The sequence below is a fragment of the Patiria miniata genome, unplaced genomic scaffold (genome assembly GCF_015706575.1).
Source record: "Patiria miniata isolate m_02_andy unplaced genomic scaffold, ASM1570657v1 HiC_scaffold_10, whole genome shotgun sequence".
NCBI lineage: Eukaryota > Metazoa > Echinodermata > Asteroidea > Valvatida > Asterinidae > Patiria > Patiria miniata.
Genome location: NW_024037048.1, coordinates 12,760,620 through 12,779,853, shown reverse-complemented (window position 1 = coordinate 12,779,853; position 19,234 = coordinate 12,760,620). Strand labels below are relative to the sequence as shown.

Here is a 19,234-nt window from a genome sequence, read left to right as displayed (position 1 = left end):
GAAAAAGAAGTTAAAAAACGGGTAGACGAACGGCTGGCAAAAGAAGAAAAATCTCTTATCGAAAAACTTACAAGTTCAAATTCTCGGTTTCTAAACATTATGAAAGCGATCCGTCGAGTTATACCTCTATTTCACCTCTTAGGGCTACGCCCTCGGCCCCGCCTTTATTGTAGTGGTCATCGTATTTTTTTAGTGCCTTATTAAATTGATTTTGAGTCACTTTAAATAAATCTCTAACTCGTTCTTTGTCTAATCCAACGACGTGATGAAAACTCGCGGCTATTAACGAGCGTTTGACGCAACCATTTCCCCTCAATGTTTTGTAATTAACGAGCTCGTTATATTTATTGATTGTTTCTTGGACATCTTCTGAGTCTTGCTCTGGACACACCGACAAAATAAGTTTCTCATCAGTTTTTCTTTTGTTTCTTTTTAAATTGACCAATTGATACGATCTTCTTGCGCATTTTCTGCCGAAAAATCAAAGTAACGCGAGACTATTTCACCGCACGTTTCACAAACTAAATAACCATTCTCGATGATTATATGGTGATCGCACTTATCCCCAAGTTGTGGCGTCTCAAAGTACATCTATTTAATAAAATTAAATAAAAATGATTGCATTTTTAAATAAATAAAATATCGCCCTCTGTTTTTTTTATTGAACAGCACCTATCTTTATAAAATTAAAATCAGATCTCTTAGCGACTATAAATAGCACCCCTTATCATAAAAATTAAAAACCGCCCTCTGTTTATAATTGCTATCCCTCACACCCATAAATGGCGCCCTCTATAGGATAAACAATACTCAGACACAAACAAAAAAAACCTTAAAGAAACAAATTATATTTACAACCATTTATTTATACAAAATTTTACTAAGATTTACAAACAATGATAAACTTTAAAACAACAATATCAAAGTCTTTTTAAAAAGCATTCACGTTGCTAGGCACCACACTTAATAGATCATAGACTCTGATTGTTAAATGGTCATACTAGGACCGAATACAAAAGAATACTTTTGATGATTCATATAACGATCAGCCTTTTACCAAAAACCACACTCCATTGTTAAATGGTCATACTAGGACCAAATACAAAAGAATACTTGTCATGTAAACTACTTTGATGATTCATATAACGATCAGCCTTTTACCAAAAACCACACTCCATTGTTAAATGGTCATACTAGGACCAAATACAAAAGAATACTTGTCATGTAAACTACTTTGATGATTCATATAACGATCAGCCTTATCGTGACAACCAGTGCCTTTGTACACATTTTGTACCCGATGGGTTATAAACAAAACCATATCGACTAACGTCATGACAAAGCAATGTATAATCAGGTAGTCCTATATGTACTTTGTTTCCAAATATTGGCGATATGTGAGACTTGCAACATAAGTTTAATTTCTTTTCTTATGCTGTAAAGTTTGTAAAATGGTAGTCCTAATAGCCTAAACAAGGGATAGTCACATAATAAATGTGAAATCACGCGTAGCTTATTCGCGTAAGACCGCTGGATACCTACGTTGTCTTTTACCCAGTCATCCCAGGATTGTAATGGTTGCTCATAAGCATGAATTGCATGAGCAATATGAAGCGCTCTTCCATAGTCTAGATAAAAACGGATTGTGAGGGCCTCATGTCGCGCAACTCTATCATAGGCAGCTACAAGATAATAACGGGCTGTCTCTAGGTTTTTTACTTCAGATAATTCACCTAAAGGATAGTGGCTTTCCTGAGAACAGTCTTCTTTTAAGTTACCAATTAAATATAGATGCAGATCATTTCCAGTAAGCTTAGACGTTGTTTGTTTATCTAATAGAGATCGAATATTTCCTTTTGGTTTTTTGGGTATTGATAAATATACGCTGGGGCCTTGTTCATCTAACTCACCAAGAAATGTTACCATTTCTTGGTGATACTTTTTATGTGCTCTTATTTTTCTATCTTGTGCTTGCTCCATTGGTGGGTATATTGCGTTTCTTCATGGGTGTATTGCTTTTTTTCGTGGGTGTATTGTAGTTCTACGTCCATCTGGGGGTCTGTATCGTCGCTTACCGGTGTGCTTGAAGGTGGTGTGTAGAGGGTGTTGGTTGTTAGATGTTCTGTAGTCCTCTCTGCCATAATTCCTCTTGTCCGAGTTCTTCTTTTTCAGTTCTGCAAAATATATTTAAAAAAATAATAAGTTTAAGAGTAAAAACCTACTGTAGAGTTTATCACTCTCTTACTTTAAGCTAAAAATATAGTCAAAAATCAGTTTACCTTTCAACAGTTAACTTAATTTCTTGGGTCTGCTTCAAAAGCTTGAGCACGTTCTGTCGATTCCCAACATAGATTCTAAAAGGGGGTAAACCAAATCAAGAATTAAGTTTTAAAAAATGACCAGAGATCTCCCACGGGTAGTAAACCCAATCGAACAATTTGCATAAATAATGATATTTATCGTACACCTTATTCATAAACAAACTGCTTTTAAAACCATTCAATGCAAACAAGTCTATCTAAACATAAACTATCTATCTTCATACGACTTCCAAATATAATCTAAACTTATGTTTTCACGTCGGCGCCAGTTTGATTCTTGAATCATAATTCACGTACACACACTAAATGTTAAAATAATACACAGCGATCTAAACTTACCTTTTAGCAAAGATAGAGTTGGCTCCATATTTGAAAATAAAGCCAGTGTAATGTTGATTGTCGTCACTAAACTCTGTCTTGTATGCTTCTGGCAGTGCTGTAAGGGGTATCTCACTTATATAGGAACATTGTTTGCTCTGACGTATGCACACCCATGCATTCCTAAACCATTGTTTGCTTCTGACGTATGGGATATGAGTCATATGCATGCGGCCCCAACTAACAAAAGCAATTCACGACTCATTGAATTTAAATAGGTGCAAAAGTTCAGCGTCACCCCATGGAGCAAGGAAGTGCAAGTCAAGGTTAAAGTAGAAGTCGTATTTTATTTTTTAACACAAGATCAAAAATAAAAAAAATACATCTTAAATTGGGCCCCCGGTTTTGGGCTGGGGCTGAGACTGAGATATTGGGAGGAGAGATATATTTGGATTGGGAGGGGGAGGGAGATCATTGAGAGGGGGCAAGAGGGGGTAGAGACGGGCCAGGGGGCAGAGATCATTGGGAGGGGACGGGTGGGGGGCGTGGCCAAAGGGAGAGAGAGAGGGGGCGAGATTATTGGGTTTGGTCTCGTACCCCCCATCCCCCCCTACTTCTGGATCATTCCATAACAAATCTGCAAGTTAGATGTAATTTCAATACATCTGTCTCTCACCTGTTGCTCAGTGACTGTAATTGGCAGGTTATCATAGGGAGCTACATCAGTAATATTAATTGCAGCATTGTAGGCCAACCATCGAGTAGATACATCAGCTGATGGACAGTCTGAATATCTCGTACATCTGGGGAAGAATTCAATGTTATCACATGGTGAGCATAGCTTGGTAGTCGACAGTCATCCAAAGCAAACACCAAAACGGAAAAACAGGAAAGGCCCTACTTTCTAGATTTTATTGAGAAACATCGCTAAGTCACCAATGAATTTGATGAATCGTACGAATTCCATTTACTTTTTAACATCGGACAACCATACAATGAATAAGCTCTTTGAACTCTATATTAGTCATATAAATAAAAAAAAAGTTCTTTCACTGACATAATCCACAACTAAACTTACCAGCCGTATGAACTCTCCCAATAAATTACTTCCATTTCAGGGTGCACAACGTGTAGTTTTACCTACATCATTAATGCATTAGATCTAAGACACTTCATACATGTTGCACCCCGTCTGAGTGGTGATAGACTACCGTTCTTACAACTTCTCCAACGACCCACTCACACACTTTGGAGACACCCCGTGTGACTTACCTTCGTTTCAGAGTGCACCATCCACAATATGGGTCTCCATCATTCCCTGCATCAGTCCCAATACACGTTCCGCATGTAGTGTATTGGCCACAATTCTCCTCACGAAGCTTCACCAACTAAAATGTAAAACATGTTACTTTTTTAACAATCTTAACGTTGAGAGAAAAAAGTATTTGATTTCAGCAGAAAAGTTGTTTTTTCTTCCAATCTTGAATCTGGTTTTCAGTTTACAAAGCAAAAAAGGTAATGTTTAATATGTTCATTTGACCAAACTTCTATGCTCTTAGTTGTTAAAGGCCTAAATAAAAGTATCTCATGGTTTCTATGGCTTTTCATAAATGACATAAATTTTCATAAATGACTTCTTTTCTGCAAATGCAAAGTCCACAAGTGAAGCTAACCGGAGCAGAGATAGTTAGTTTAACAGCACTCCTCCGTGGCAGGTTAGGTAGGTGCTTACCTTTTGTTCCGTCAAGAGAAGTAGTACACGTGTTGATTCATTAACCTTGACATCTTGCAGAACTGGACTGGTATCAACGCCAATACGTTCATAAAGTCGGCTGGCAGTGCTACTTTCCATATGAACCTAATGTCAATATGACATATAGGACCTAAATACATCTGTTTACACCTAGATGTACATAGTTGAAAAGTTTAACATGGATTTGTGGATATTAACATATGGTATACCCGGCATACACTGCTTGCCTTGAATGTATGCTTAAGCAGCGTCGTTCATGCAAGCCAATTTATTAAGAGACCAAAAATATAGCTTATTATTTCTCCTTTTAAAAAAATTACTAACTTTCTGGAAACAATGCATGGCGCTAAAAACTAGAGTCTCGAGTGCAAGGGGTGTAAACGAAATGGTTTGAAATAAAACTGTTGCTACACAATCCAATTTAGGCTCTACGACGACTTCAGTCACATACTTTTAAATCGATTAGGGATAATTTACCTTGAGTAGATCTCCCCTCGATGTCCCGATTAAAGCGATTGTATGGTTGAATTCTATTGTGATTATGATGGACGACATGAGAGTACCAGGCAGCTCTATAATTGCCGTGGTTGGAACGGGGGCTATGCCCTTGGCGTACTGGAATAATGGCGTTTGAATAGCATCATCGGTCAGGGGTATGCAGAAATAGCGATCCAGAATGGGAATCTTTAGCGAAAGTAAAAACAAGAAAAATGTTTAAACAGTTAAAGCAATATCGTGGTTCGGCAGTGGCAATTATTACCAAGACACATGAATCCTGGAAGTTTAAGGAGATTCGTTGATGAAATGAGTGCTTTTAATAGCGTGTTTATTGATGCATCAGCCAGGGGACTGTTGCCTTTTTTCAACCATCCTCTATGGTTTAACCTATAGTTTGCACCATTATTGCAGAAAGAAACAGTTTGAACCGTTCAGCCTTGAAATGAAGTGGAGAAGCGGGACAGAGGGCTTGGCTTTACACGACAGGTTTGCTTTGCATTTTTGGGGCAAATTTAGGGCCTACACAGAGTAGAATAGCTATGGCAAAGAAGCGCACACTGGACCTGGTCCCCATCTGGAAAGATGGACGCGTGTAACTCGAAAGCAGCACAGGAAATTCATCTTTGAATCTTATTAGAGAAATGGCAGCATCTTTCTTAATATGCTTCTGTACTCACCCCGAACGTACTGCAAAAAGAACCCTCCAAATAGTTAATAGAGTACGTATTTCCATCCTGAATACATCCCCGCACTGCCTCTCTGAAGGCAGCCAAGATATCCGTCATCCTGTACACACACAAAGCTGAGTGATCAATGGGTACATCACTGGTACCCGGAGCTCCTTGGTTCTTGGCAAACACAGTATACACCACCTGCTCGTCTGCATGGAGACCCAATGATGCCGCTAGATCAGGTCCTGCTGGTCCAAAGTGAGCTGCTTGCACCAAGCTGTACACACTGCCATCTGATCCACTGCACTGTAGGGTAATTTCTGTGTAGGCGTCTAGGTTTGGACCGCATTGACATACTCTGCTCATCTTAGTAACAAATTGGGCAGAATTCAAATCCTCCTTCTGGGATGCAACAAAGTATGTGAATCCACTGTGGGCAAATGCTGCAACATACTTGATAGAAAAGATCGTATGCTTAGCAGGGTCATTAAAAAAGATGGAATCGTCACGCTGTATCGCTGATAACAGAGAACTCTGATCATAGCGATTGATTTCAAGGGTTCTTCTTGCTATTGTTGGAAAATTCCCTTGATCATTAACATTTTCACCAGTATAAGTAACAGCCACATAAAGCATTTCTTGCCCATCTTTCCCTAGAGCAATCATACTAACAGTAGATGCGTCCTCAAACCCTGCAACGTTAGGAACCGACTCCATCATCACGTTACTAATATCCTGTAACTGTCGTAACTGACAAATACCATCATACACACCGCCACAGGTTATCAGACTGTTCGGCCGGGTACTGTCAACTACCAGTATCTTGTTGTAGTTATTTGTGAGGTGACAGGGCATCACACTATCTGGCCTGCTGTCATCACAGGTTGAAACATTCTGTATCATTTTCAAACTACTTTCCAACCTGTACAACCAATTGACAGCTCCCACATACACATCGCCATGGTCACTCAATGCAAAATGATTGAACTTTGATGCACGTCTTTGAGTTTTATCCAAAATATCAGGATTGTCAAAGCTGGCCAACTCATAGTCTGACAGGTCTCCGAGCCGCTCAGCTGATGTGGTAAAAGCATTTACGCAGATGATGCTCCAAGTCAGAGCAATTGCCCACGGGAGGGTGGAGTGTCTCCTACAAGAGTCCATGATCTTCAGTTCACGTAGGATGTTTGAGAAAAGTCTATAGTCACAGGCTGTAAAAAGAATTTAATAAAAAAATACCAAAGTTTACCATACAGTAAGGGAATCCATACAATAAATGAAAAGATTTACAGATAAAAGATTGTTCTCCTTATTCCTAAATGATTTTTTTTTCACAAACGCTGTAACTATTGGTTTTGCACAAAGTCGATTTCTCGTTTAATATGAAACGAATGTCCAGATCGGATCTTCGATTCTTCGTTCGATAACCTGAAAAATATACAAAAGGGTGAAAATAAAATACTTCTATGATTGAAAAGACAAAAAAAGATGCAAAAATAGGACTGGACTGTCAATTTCATTGTTTGTATTTGTATCTTTCCAAGAAAAAAAACACAACTTTTTCCACTTTTGTGGAGAGGAGAATGACAAAGGCAGTTGGCTGTTGCTCGTCTTTTAGAAATATTGGTTGGGAATTCACATTAATTTCTGGTTAACATGGAAGTGGATAGTTAATGTCATACTCGGTTCTCCGATTGTTCACTAACCCGGATCTACTACTGCATGGGCCTTACAAAAAAAATCAAGCTGCAACAATATTAATGGTGGATAACCATTAACAAGGGTGGCAACACCTTTAAGACTTGGATTTTGTTCGAATGGGGCTTTTGTGTTTTTTTCCCAGAAAAGTTTGCCTGTGAAATATCAAAAATCCATCAAATATAAAATGTTAAAAATAAAAAATTAAATGTCACGTGACTTTCATGAACATTTTTACAATGCTGGCTAGCACGTGAAATGTGAACCAAATATTTTAAAACAAATTACTGACTGGTTTTCTCTTGTTTTAGAGATTGACAAGAACTCTATAATAAGATGGAATTTTTGCGTCGGGGTGAAATAAATCAAGGTTTGTTTTTCCCTTCACCGACGTTTTTAACACTGTATACTCAGTGTGTTACCTCCCGAGTCGGTGAAGAGTGTACTCCTGCTCATTCACACCGTTTAATTTCCATACCAAGTGAACATTGAACTTATGGAACCATAGAAATTCAGTTTTTCAAGGCTTCGTCATGACACGCATTGCCATCTAGCTCTGTTTGCTTTCAGTTATATTTTAAACCATGCCCCATAGGAAGCGCACAAAGTACCCCAGATAGTTGTGTAAAAAAATATATCGCTTCCGGGAGCGAACTGGCGATATTAACAACAAGCTGATTTACCCGATCATAGATCGGGTAGGGCGTAGTGTCGGAGATGAAAATGTGGGGAGTTAAATGTAAATGGGGGTTAGTTGAGAAGACATGCAGTTATAGAAAAGCAATTTTTTGTGGTGTGATCTGAGGCAATTTCTGACCACTAAAACCAATTAGAGCAAAAGATCATCTTTTAAACATCATTTTCGAGCTTGGGGTAATTGAATCAGCTACACGGTATTCTGAGCAATAGAATCATTATAGTAGGCTACAATTTTTATTCGGGGAAGAAAAAGTGGGGGGGGACCAAACAATGTCCCCGCTTCAAAATGTGTGTGTGTGTGTGGGGGGGGGGGGGGGTCCCCTGTCCCCCGTCGATTTACGCACATGATAATTATATGTTCCACGGCAACTGTCTGTAAATGTTCCCGTTGGTCTGTCCAATTGGCATTTTGTGAGGCAGTCGCTTTGTGGGAAATTAGTGAAAAGGTTACCGTAGTACACAGGCGAAGGCTGATTGTACAGTTTTGACAATACATCATAATGCAATCAAACATGAAAATGTTGAGTGTTACCATAAAATTACAAACGGTCTGAATGACGGAGGAAGGTCATAATTAAGTTTCAGTACTATATTGGACTCTTCAACAAACGTGAACTAACTTCTTACAATTTGCGAGACCGTCTGCGAGGAAAAAGTCGATTCAACTTTTAGTCAAGTTGGTCAACCATCATATAAGAGCAAGTTTTACTCGGCCTCCGAGAAATGTTCGCTCCTGAGAGGATCCGAGACCGCGGTCTCCCGAGACGCCAAAATGGCTCCACGTCCATAGAAAAATACGGAGAATTTCTTCTGCTAAATCGAGCACTTCGGGTCGTCCTAATTTTTCCGTACGGACCGGCGATCCGTTTTGTCGGTTTTTTGTGTGACTGCGTTCAAGATCGCGATATTTGAAGCAATGCATCGATCCTTCGTTGATCCCAAACAGGCCCCCGAAATTATAACGCGACACTGAATTATACCGTGACGTGGCGGGCAACGAACTCACAACGCTCAGCCATGGTGGAAGCATAGAGCTAGTGGAAGCATGGAGCTGTAAACACATTATAAAAACAACAGCACTTTATCACGCGACGTCACATGCTTGCGCTGCAAATAGCGAGCACCGTAGACCCAACCTCGTTTCCAGAGTGTGGAGCAGGCTGCAGTACGCGTTGCCATCGACGGTTTTACGCAGAGCCCGGGAGTACTACGCAGTGTAGACTTTCGATTGGTCAGACCGCGCAAGGCATACTAAATATGTGTAGTCCTCCTGAGTATTCGTTGCACTCGGCGCAGGGGCGGCAAGCGAAGCACAGGAAAGAATAGGGACACTTGGTGGCCATGCACCATGGAGAAAAAAATATTTTGCCAAGGTCACCCCATGCTACCGTTTGGTGAACACTTTTGTAGAACAGCCGAGTAGAACACGTAAGGGCAACCCCTACGTTGACGTCGCTGACCTCGCAAAGTCTAGACACGCAGAAAAGCCAGCACAGGGGGCGGCCAGGCAGTCAACGTGAAAGCGCGCACGACGGCAAATTCCTGCGCAAAACGCAATCACGAAAAATCGACGAAACGGATCGCCGGTCCGTACGGGAAAATCAGGACGACCCGAAGTGTCCGACCCGGCGGAAGACACCCTCCGCATTTTTCCACGGACGTGGAGCGATTTTGGCGCCGCGGGAGCCCGCGGTCTCGGATCCTTTCATGAGCAAACATCGTCTGGCAGGCCGAGTTAAACTCTCTCTTATATATATAGATACGTGTATTCAACTGCTGGACAAATACTAATCTACATTGGTTTCGATAAAGTTAACACTGACTGTATTATAGAAGCACTTCAAAGACGGTGTCAAGTTTAATAAAGGTTTGGTTGAACTACTTCCTTGGGAGGTACTTTGACACGACGGGAACCGACTTTAATTTCCTGGTGCATGCGTTAGGGTTCACACCCATTCACTGGTTGTAATGTTTAAATTGACAATCATGCCTTCAAGTTGTCTTTTCAAATATTATTTTCATCGATTTATACTAACTTTTAGGCCCTAACTGTAGCAGCGAGCGAGCGCGCGCGCAGGCTGGAAAGGCATCCTGCTTTTCTTCAGGGGCGGACTATTTTGACGTTAGTGGCGCCACTTCAGGGGCAGATCCAGGAATTTTCGCTGGGGGGGGGGGGGGTTCGTCAGCAAAAAATATGAAAATGTACACAGGTTTTTTCTCCGGACACTTGGCCTCCGTAAAATCAAAAACTGGGGGGGGGGGGGGGGCACTGATCTAGACTGGTTAGCGGATATCCATACACCAGTCACACAGTAGACTTCGCATATTGACCATAGAGCTATATTAAATTACTAGAGCGCTAACTCCTCATTCTGCGCGCGCGCGGAGACGCTTTGAAGCCGTCCCGGGCGCAGACATTTTGAATTCATGTGCGTGTTTTAGTCAGGTTCACTATGTATTTTCGTTGGGGTTTTATGGGGATTAGCAAAACTTTACATTTTTGAAAACGTTATGACCTACTGAATCCAAAAACTAATGTTTCTATTTTTTCCGACGCCATTATGTCGGCCATTTTGTGGGGACGTAATAAAAGGGGGCGGATCCATCCCCCACTCTAAGATCTTGGCCGTGCCATGACAGATTTGATTCAATTTGGTATTCTTGTGAAGATAACACTGCTAAGAACATGTGTAGAGTCTCAGTTTAATAGAACAAAGCATTCTGTAATTATCTTGGTTTATAATTCACATTAAAAAATTATCACTTTATCCTATACATATTCAATGAAAAACTTTTACGATACCCTGCGTTTGCAATTGATATTTCGCAATAACTATAGGTCCGAATTTTGTAAAATAAAGTTTCCCCTTGTTGCATATCACATCGGCATAATATTTAGTTTCATTTACGCTGTGGACGACATTTTGAAAGGCACAAATATTGGGAGCAGGGGGGCGGGGCGAGGGATTCCACAGTTCTTGTATTGGGTTAAACATGAGTAATCCTTACTAGTTCTTTGTAGCCTGCGCAGGAACATATTAAAGGACACGGACACAATTAACACTTCGTAAAATAATCAACACCAAATAGGAGGGCATGTACATGTACATTAACACATACAATGGTTCTTTTTAACATATTGTAGCTAAATTCAAAACTGAGCAGAATACTTAGGCCACGATGGCCCAGCGCCTGAATTCCCGCACTTGAAATAATGAGTGCTTCAGTACGCGGTGTACCCTCGTGGTACCGGTGTCACATGAAAATCCGACTCCTATGATAATCGGACCCCTGTTTCCCTATTATTGGTTGATCCCTCGCACGTGACAGGTCACTCTCCCGAAACGATCCTAAAAATAGCGTAGTATCGTATTCAAGCGTGCGCAGTATTACCAATGAGTCCACATTTCATGGAGTCGGATATTCACGCTACACCGGCACTCGATAGTCTGAATGTTAAAAAGTCCGAAAAATTCCCGTACCGGGGTTCATTATAGTAAGAAAATGAAATAAGGTTAGTTAATTCAAGCATTTAATTTTGATGATAAAGTCAGAAGGTTCGAAAGTCAAAAGGATAAGTTAATTAGTCCGAAGGTTCATTAATCCGAAAGCACACCAGGTTCATTTGTCCAAATTGACAATAAAGTTCGATGCTGTCAATTCGGGCTATCGAACTTAATCGTCCAGTCGGACTATCGAACTTTCGAATTGCGGACTAATGAACACTTAGGACCAATCAAGTTTTTGGACTAACCAACAATGGACTAATGAACATTCGGATTAACGAAGCTTCGGACTATCGAACCTTCGGATCAACGAAACTTAAGACTATTGAACCTTCGGAATAGCGAGCGGTCACCATACACTCACAGAAGCCCCTTCCATGGCGAAAGCATGGTGCAAGCTGGTGCTATTGCAAAGTAACTGCCCCGAGACGGATTGTCTGAACAATAGATGGCACCATTTCAAACCAGTATTGCCTTAGCTATGCCTGGACAGGTCATCACTACAGAGTGCTTGCTCCTTAATCCTGTGTCCTGTGTCCCCATGCAATCCTGAGTTCTTGATAATCTGCCCTGAGTGAGAGAGCCCATGTGAAAGATCATGACATGTCACGTTGTAGACTGCCTCTATCATACCAAGTTCACACTTCTGGCCTTCAGTTAGACCTGTTGTTATTGGTAATTGACCAAATGAGATACATATGTATAGGACTTGTGATAGTCAGAATTATAAAGCAGAACAGTAAGTATGGCTCCTGGTGAGATCAGTCTTGAGGATGTGTTTATGCTTCTGAGAATGGATGTACCGGCATAGCAGGGATGAGGAGGAGTTGCAATAGTCTCATGCAGAAAACAGAGTCGGCAGAAGTTAAGGGTCCGCTAATTATGCAGAACTGACTGCTCAGATTCTCATTTGCAATAGACTGAGGTTAGGCTGTATGCGAAAAAACAACATAGGGCAACACCCTCAGAAGAAAATATGACCACACATTTTGGAGACCATGGTACAGGGATGCTGCTACCTACATCCTGGAGGCCTACAACTAGGGCCTTAATACAACATTTCGCTGTCGCATGCACCAACACAATACTCGATCTGCAGCACTAACATCAGATGGCTTATAACATAGGACCCCATCAGGTCGTTGTTCCCCATCTCCCCCATCTCCAGAAAAGAGTGCACAGTAGAAAGTGACGGCGAATCACAGGGGATCTACGAAGAGGGGAAAGCAAGATTGGGGGTCTAGTGCAGCTAGAAGGTCCTCTGGGGAGACTAAAAGAATTTTGAAGACTTGCTATAATGGCTGGACAGGTGGCCAGGCAAGGAATGTCTTGTAACATTCTTGCAAGGAGCGGCCGGAAGTTTAAGGCAACTTTGCTTTGAAAGATGGGCAGGAAACCTAGGGTGACTTGGTTGGACTGCTTGAGACCTAGTTTGCACCATTTGATGGAATTGTGCCACAGGCAACAGTGTCTAATAACTTGTAATAAGCCACCAGTACTATCAACGATGAGGCTCCGAAGAAGGCGCCGTCATCAAAGGATTATATTTGTAATCATTAATTGGGGCTGTACAGTACTGCTTCGATTTCTGAAAGACTAATGTAAGTTAATAATGTATAGTGTTCTGTCCAAGTGTCCAGATTGAATGTCCTTTTTTTAGTCGGATTATACAATGTGTAATTGTTCACGAAGACTTGGCTGACATTAAGACAGTTTTCCAACACCTGAGAGAGGGAGGATTGACACCTGTTTAGTTGCAGTACATGTATCTTGGTTCTCTGTCATCGTGCATGGAATTGGCGACCAGTTCAGGGAAGATCAATGCTGCATGAGAGTGGCCATGAGAGTCATAAGAGGTACCTTATCCTATCAAGACACTATGAAGACCGGAACATTTCGGGTTTCTTCCGGGACCTAAGTGGGGGTGCATTTTGGTTCCATCGTAATTTGCTCCTGTCGAAGGGCCTACCCTACCCTGCTGAATCCAAAAGGATCCAACTATGTCATACCCGATGGAGCCCGTTGGATTGTGCAGCTCAGTAAACCCCTTAGTTTACATTCCTCATGCAACATGTTAGATTCAGTAGGCAACTGAACCGCATTATAACACCATGTTGGACTCCGTTGGATTCACCAGACGACTGAAAATAAGGCACAGTGGATTGAGCAGGAAACTCCGGTTGGACTCTATTGGATTTAGCAGGGTAGTCCTGAGGACGCACTAGGGGTTTGAATTAGGAGTAATGGTAGTTGCCCTGCGAAAATTACTTCATTTTGGTTATGCCGTAGCCACCACAAAAGCGTGTTATTAAGATTTTTTTACAACTCGTTTTTGCGGGTTAAAAACACTAAATGTCCACATTACATCAAGGTTACCACTGGGGAGGGAGTTTAACTACTTTTGGGGTACAAATCATCATTATTAGTGTTTTGGTTGAAAATAATTAAAGTTACTGAGCCAAACTTAATTGCTGTTAAAACTGCTCTTAAGTGTACTTTGGATAACCTCTCGTAAGTCCTGCCAAAATAGTAACCAAAACAAACAAAAAGAGAAACATGAGAATTAAACATTTCTTAATGTCGATTGCAGCCATATTGGATTTCCATAATCACTGCAGTTGATCAAATTGATCATTTTGGTTCAAAGCAAATTCTTGACATGTCTGCGCATAGACGTTTTGTTTTCGGATTAGCCAAAAGCCCCATACTTTTATATACTAAGTTATAAAAATAACTGAAATTTATGAAAACCAAGGTTTTTTTTTATTTGGATGCCATAACAACCATTGGGGTATCGTTTGTCAAGTTATCTTCTTGCCATGTCTGGGCGGGCATAGACCATAAATTCGTCGCTTTGCTCACGAAGTGACAAAAACCTCAAAATTTGACAAAAGTTCATTCTGAGATAATCGCGTTTGAAGTTATTCATTTTTTCAAAAGACATTTTCGACCATTTTGCAGTAACAGAATTCGGAAATTTTTGCATTGTCCGATAGGATATGATTTGATCTTTGTTAATTTATAGTTGTTTGTTAAAAATAATTCGTAATTAAACAGTAATTCATTAATAAAACTTTTTTGCACTACGTGAGAACATCAGAACTTTGGCTCCCATATTTTGCCAATTACTTTGTACACAGTTCTTGTCACTTCGTGGGATCATGAATCGCGGAGGCTTTACTTATTTTGTACTTTTTTCGACGCAACAAACTTGTTACTTTTGCGCGTCACGACAGTTGAGCGCGCGCGCGTCTGTTCTTTTTCAACATCGTTCGCGCGCGCGTGTATGCTTCCATCCTGCCGCGTATAGACCATTGTATAATTTCTAGCCCTGCTCACGAGGTTACTTTTTGTCACTTCGTGAGAACATTTTACACTTTTTTACACTTTGTGAAAATGAAAATCACCGATTTCAGGCTTTTTGTCAATTGTTTGTTTACAATAATTAAGAAAGTAAACAATATTTTGCCTTGAAACTTGGTCAAATTGTTCCTTGAGACAACTATAATAAAATGGTTAGTAAAACTCAAAATCGAATAATTATCGATTTTCGAGGTTTTTGTCACTTCGTGAGCAAAGCGACGAATTGTTTGTCTAGCAAAAATGATCTCATTTTGATGTTTAATACCTTACATCATTATGAAAAGCTCTTTTTATAATCAGTTGCCATGGTAACCGTTGGCAACGTTCGTAAAGATAGACTCTTTTTGTACCTCAATCATGAGGAAATACTTTTCTTTTGTGTCAAATACTTTAAAATAGGCTCCAGTGAGTTTCATTCCCTCTACAATGTATGCGACAAGCCAAATCATTAGGGAAATAGAGCTAAAAATGTCCTCATTTTGAAATTCCAAGATGGCGGCCAAGATGACCTTGGAAAAATGGAAACATTGGTTTTGGGGTTCAGTAGACCCTAAGGTTTCCAAACTGAATGTATAGTTTGCCTAATCCCCAAAATAACCCAACGAAACTTGGATTAAGTACATTGTGAACCGGACTAGAGGTCCCGAGTTCGATTCTGTGCTCTGTCACTGCAGCTTTTGCTCTCTTTTTTCAACAAGTCAAAGTTTTATCTTAGAAACATTATTTTTCAGTCGGATACCACTTGTATAGCAGTAAGTTTCTTTTTCTTTTCTGATCCGAGGCTCTGGAGGATCCATGCCCCATAGGAAAGCGCACAAGGTATACCCCAGACAGTTGTGTAATAAAAAAATATCGTCCGCCGGACGTCACGTTGGCAGCCATTGTTATTGCATGGCCTTATGGGATACTTACCCAAATAACCGGCTCGGCGAGTCGGTCACTTGGGCCAGGCTCGAGTAAGCGCGAGAAGTCTCGTGAGAGGTATATCGAACGCTGTCACGCTTGCACGAGTATACGCGGGGGAAGTAATCGAAGGCGCTCAACATTCACAACCCTTTCCTAAGCTGAGCGCGGCGATCAGGCTTAGGACTACTAGCATAATCAAGCTTATTAGCAAGTGACCCGCGTGCGGGAAAATCGTATAGATAGACCAAGGCTACTGAAATGCCCTACTTTCGACCCCAACTTTATCGAAATCAGTAAAATTGCGCTATAGAGATAATTATGATAATCTTTAGTACACTTTTATAGCCAAATCAGCATATTCTGTTTTTGTTTTTACATGCACACCACTTTTACATTTGCACACCACCAGCGCAGTAGGAACTCTCCCTAGACTTATTGCAAGGGATAGCTAGAGAACTACATTTGTATTGAATTCAGATCAAGTAGTGTTTCTGCGTGTTTTGGTAAAAACAAATTAGGACGTATTGTGTATTTCCTCCAGTAGATAACAACAGCGCCCTCACTTGTCAGAAAAAGTCATGAAAAATCGACACGAACAGATGATGCAACGACTCTTCGCGTCAAATGTACTCATCAGTGATGTAGTCAGTGTTGTAGTACTCGTACTCGGTTATCGTACTCGAGTCTTTTTTTTAATATTCTTACTCGTACTTGTACGTCAAGTACTCGTACTCGAAATGATGGTACTCGTACTCGGGCAGCAAAGTACTCGTACTTGACATGTCGAAATTGTACTCGATCATCAAAGTACTCGTACTCAAATAGCAGTACTCGGGGGGAAATGGTATAGCTTGACTTACCACGGCCCTATTTTATCGATAATTTCAGTTTGAAATGGTTCATTAGCTTGTAGAGAAATCGAAGTTTCCTGATTTTCCTCTGTGCACGTCTGGACAAACACATTTAACAGCTAGCCGTGAGTGGGTCTGTTATCGGTCTGACTGGGCCTGGGCCAATTACGCACAATGAACCATTTGCCGTATGGCCGTATTCGGAAATACAAGTAAGTACTCGTACTCGTTCTTTTCCCCCTACTTTTGTTTTCTTCAAATGTCGGCTGATGTTGCAGATGACACTTTGATCCCCTTAAAACTAGCAAAAATATCCTTCAGTGTGGAGCTTGAGGTGACCTCAGTAAGGCCATAAGGCTTGATAATTCTGCACCATTTACGATCTCGACCAACACGAACAGTCTTCGGGAAATTTGGATAGTCAAGACAAAAGTCAGAGAAAACGGTAACGTCAGATGCATATACACCGACATCGATATCATACAATGTGCTGCCAGGCCGATCATTTGTCTGCTCCCTTACATATTGCGCTAATTAAAAAACGTTTATAGGTTCCAGATACACGACCATCGCTCCCTCAGTCTAGCTTCTAGACACACAATTACAAAATTACAACACAGTCTGCAAATTGAGCCCGACAAAATTTAGTACAAAATATATGGGAGCCCAGAGAGGCCACATAAAGCTTATACTAGATCGTAACACCCTCTTAAAACACGTTAAAATTGTGCAGCAGCAGGATTCCAGTCAAACCAGTGAGTTTGGCGGTTTTGAGACATCATCTTACATAGCTACGGCGATGCGGAGACTTGTTTGGCCTAAAAGGGAAAAACATCAAAGCTGACGGAGTTACCTTCTCCCAAAAATGATTATTACCTTTTTGTCAAAATACGCATGACAATTTGAAAGCATCAATACTATTATGTTTCATTTACTAAATTTTGTATATATTTCCTCAAACTAAAGGATTTTGTTTTGTTTTGGTGTTTTAAGAATAATTTATTGCAATTCTAAAGGGAAAGTTCCTGAAATCCGTCGAATACGTGTCTGGATATCAGCCAAAATCACAAGGCCAGAGTCAAAAAAAGAGGCACGTACTTTGTCGAGAGTGAAAGTCAAAGTTTTCGGATCCGGGATCAGTTCCCTTGGTCCACTAGTGACCAACCTCGTCCCCAGGGTGTCGAGCAGTACGCGCCCACCACTACCTGCTCTCTCGATCACCCTGGTATTGGATCATTTGCATGTGCAAGATGTTTGAACACATATGCAAATGAGGAACAGTCTGGTGCCTGGATATACGTTACACATTAGCGTTTGTTTTGGTATGCGGTGTCTGGGGTAAAAACAGAGTCAATTCGTAGCAGCGCGAGCACGGCGTGAGTTACGAAAACACGATTTTTGAAATCAACTGTTACAATCTTATCGAGACAACATGCAGTATCATATATTTCATATTAATATAAGCAAATTGGAAAGGAAATTAGTATTTTCGAGAAGGCGTGGACGAATGATCGCGAAAACGCGTACTGCACGTTGTGAATAATAGCACCAAGTACACGATAAAATCCATTACTAGCCAATTGCGGTATCCAATCAGGATACAGAAGAAAGTTTCCTATCCAGGGTTTACTATTGGAAACGCGGTTGGAAATAAGTAAGCACTGGGAACGAGGTTGACTAGTGACATCCGTGCCCTGTTGATTTTTGTTACCATATTCCGGTAAACACATCCTGTTTGTTTCCTGGTACCCGTGTTTTTTCAAAGCCGTGCTAGCTAAAAACACACGAATATACCATATTATATTCAGAGGATGGAAGGAGTAGAAAAAGATCCGATTAACCTGGGGTCAGGTATTCAATCAAGTGTGAAGGTTTGGGAATGCATTACATAGAAGCGCGCGTTTTTTAGCGGATGAAACATGGGCAAACAATTTTAGGAGGTCTGGGAGGGGGGGGGGGGTGGAGAAGAGTGCGGTGAACACGTGTTCTGTGCTTGTGCATCTGCTTTTACTTGTGCATCTGCTTTTACGTGGTGTCACGCTCACGCGCATGCTGCACGTGTTCTTAAAAAACGACCTGCACGCATTTTGTATTCCTATGGGCTCCGTGCGTCGCAAAGACGCCCTTTTCGCACGAACACCTGGGGATTTGCACGCTTTGTATTCCTATGGGCTCCGTGCGTCGCAAAGAGGGCGCCCTTTTACGAAGACGCACGAACACCTGGGGATTTGCTCTATGTACCACGCAGTGGCCGTGCTTCGCGGCAAATGAATTTCAGTCTGGCAAGATGGCGTCGGTCGGTCACCCCCAACTGTACTTTCTTGCAGTGACGGGGTACTTGTGAACGGAGCGGATTGGTCGAAGCATATAGACATAGAATAAAAAGACTAGATCGGCAGCGCGTGCAGACGCGCCATAGAGTGTGCACAAAATTCTCCGTTCCTTCATGGACGCTCTTCGCGCAGTTGCAGAGTTTTCATGCATATTCGTATTAAAATTGAATATGAAAACAATTTCTAAAGATACTTTCCTCTGTTTTTTCGACTGCTATTAATCTTTTTTTTCTTCTCCACCATAGCCATACAACAAACGTTAACGTTTCAAAATGCCGGTGCGCGTTGCTAAAATTTCAAAATACATGTCATGCTTT

The 19,234-nt window shown here is 41.1% G+C and overlaps 2 protein-coding genes across 2 annotated transcripts; both read right to left on the bottom strand.

Moving 5' to 3' along the window:
• Positions 1-845: 845 nt before the first annotated feature.
• LOC119738442 lies at positions 846-2,891 on the bottom strand. The gene is made up of 3 exons (XM_038213339.1): positions 2,661-2,891; positions 2,280-2,354; positions 846-2,174 (listed from the first exon to the last, which is right to left on the bottom strand). Exons 1-3 carry the CDS (start codon positions 2,867-2,869, stop codon positions 2,114-2,116), a joined length of 345 nt encoding a protein of 114 aa, XP_038069267.1. The 5' UTR covers positions 2,870-2,891; the 3' UTR covers positions 846-2,113.
• A 358-nt stretch (positions 2,892-3,249) lies between these two features.
• On the bottom strand, positions 3,250-6,725 carry LOC119734282 (plexin-A4-like). Its single transcript, XM_038207691.1, has 5 exons — positions 5,568-6,725; positions 4,870-5,076; positions 4,372-4,497; positions 3,912-4,027; positions 3,250-3,442 (listed from the first exon to the last, which is right to left on the bottom strand). Exons 1-5 carry the CDS (start codon positions 6,723-6,725, stop codon positions 3,250-3,252), a joined length of 1,800 nt encoding a protein of 599 aa, XP_038063619.1.
• Between the last annotated feature and the right edge of the window lie 12,509 nt (positions 6,726-19,234).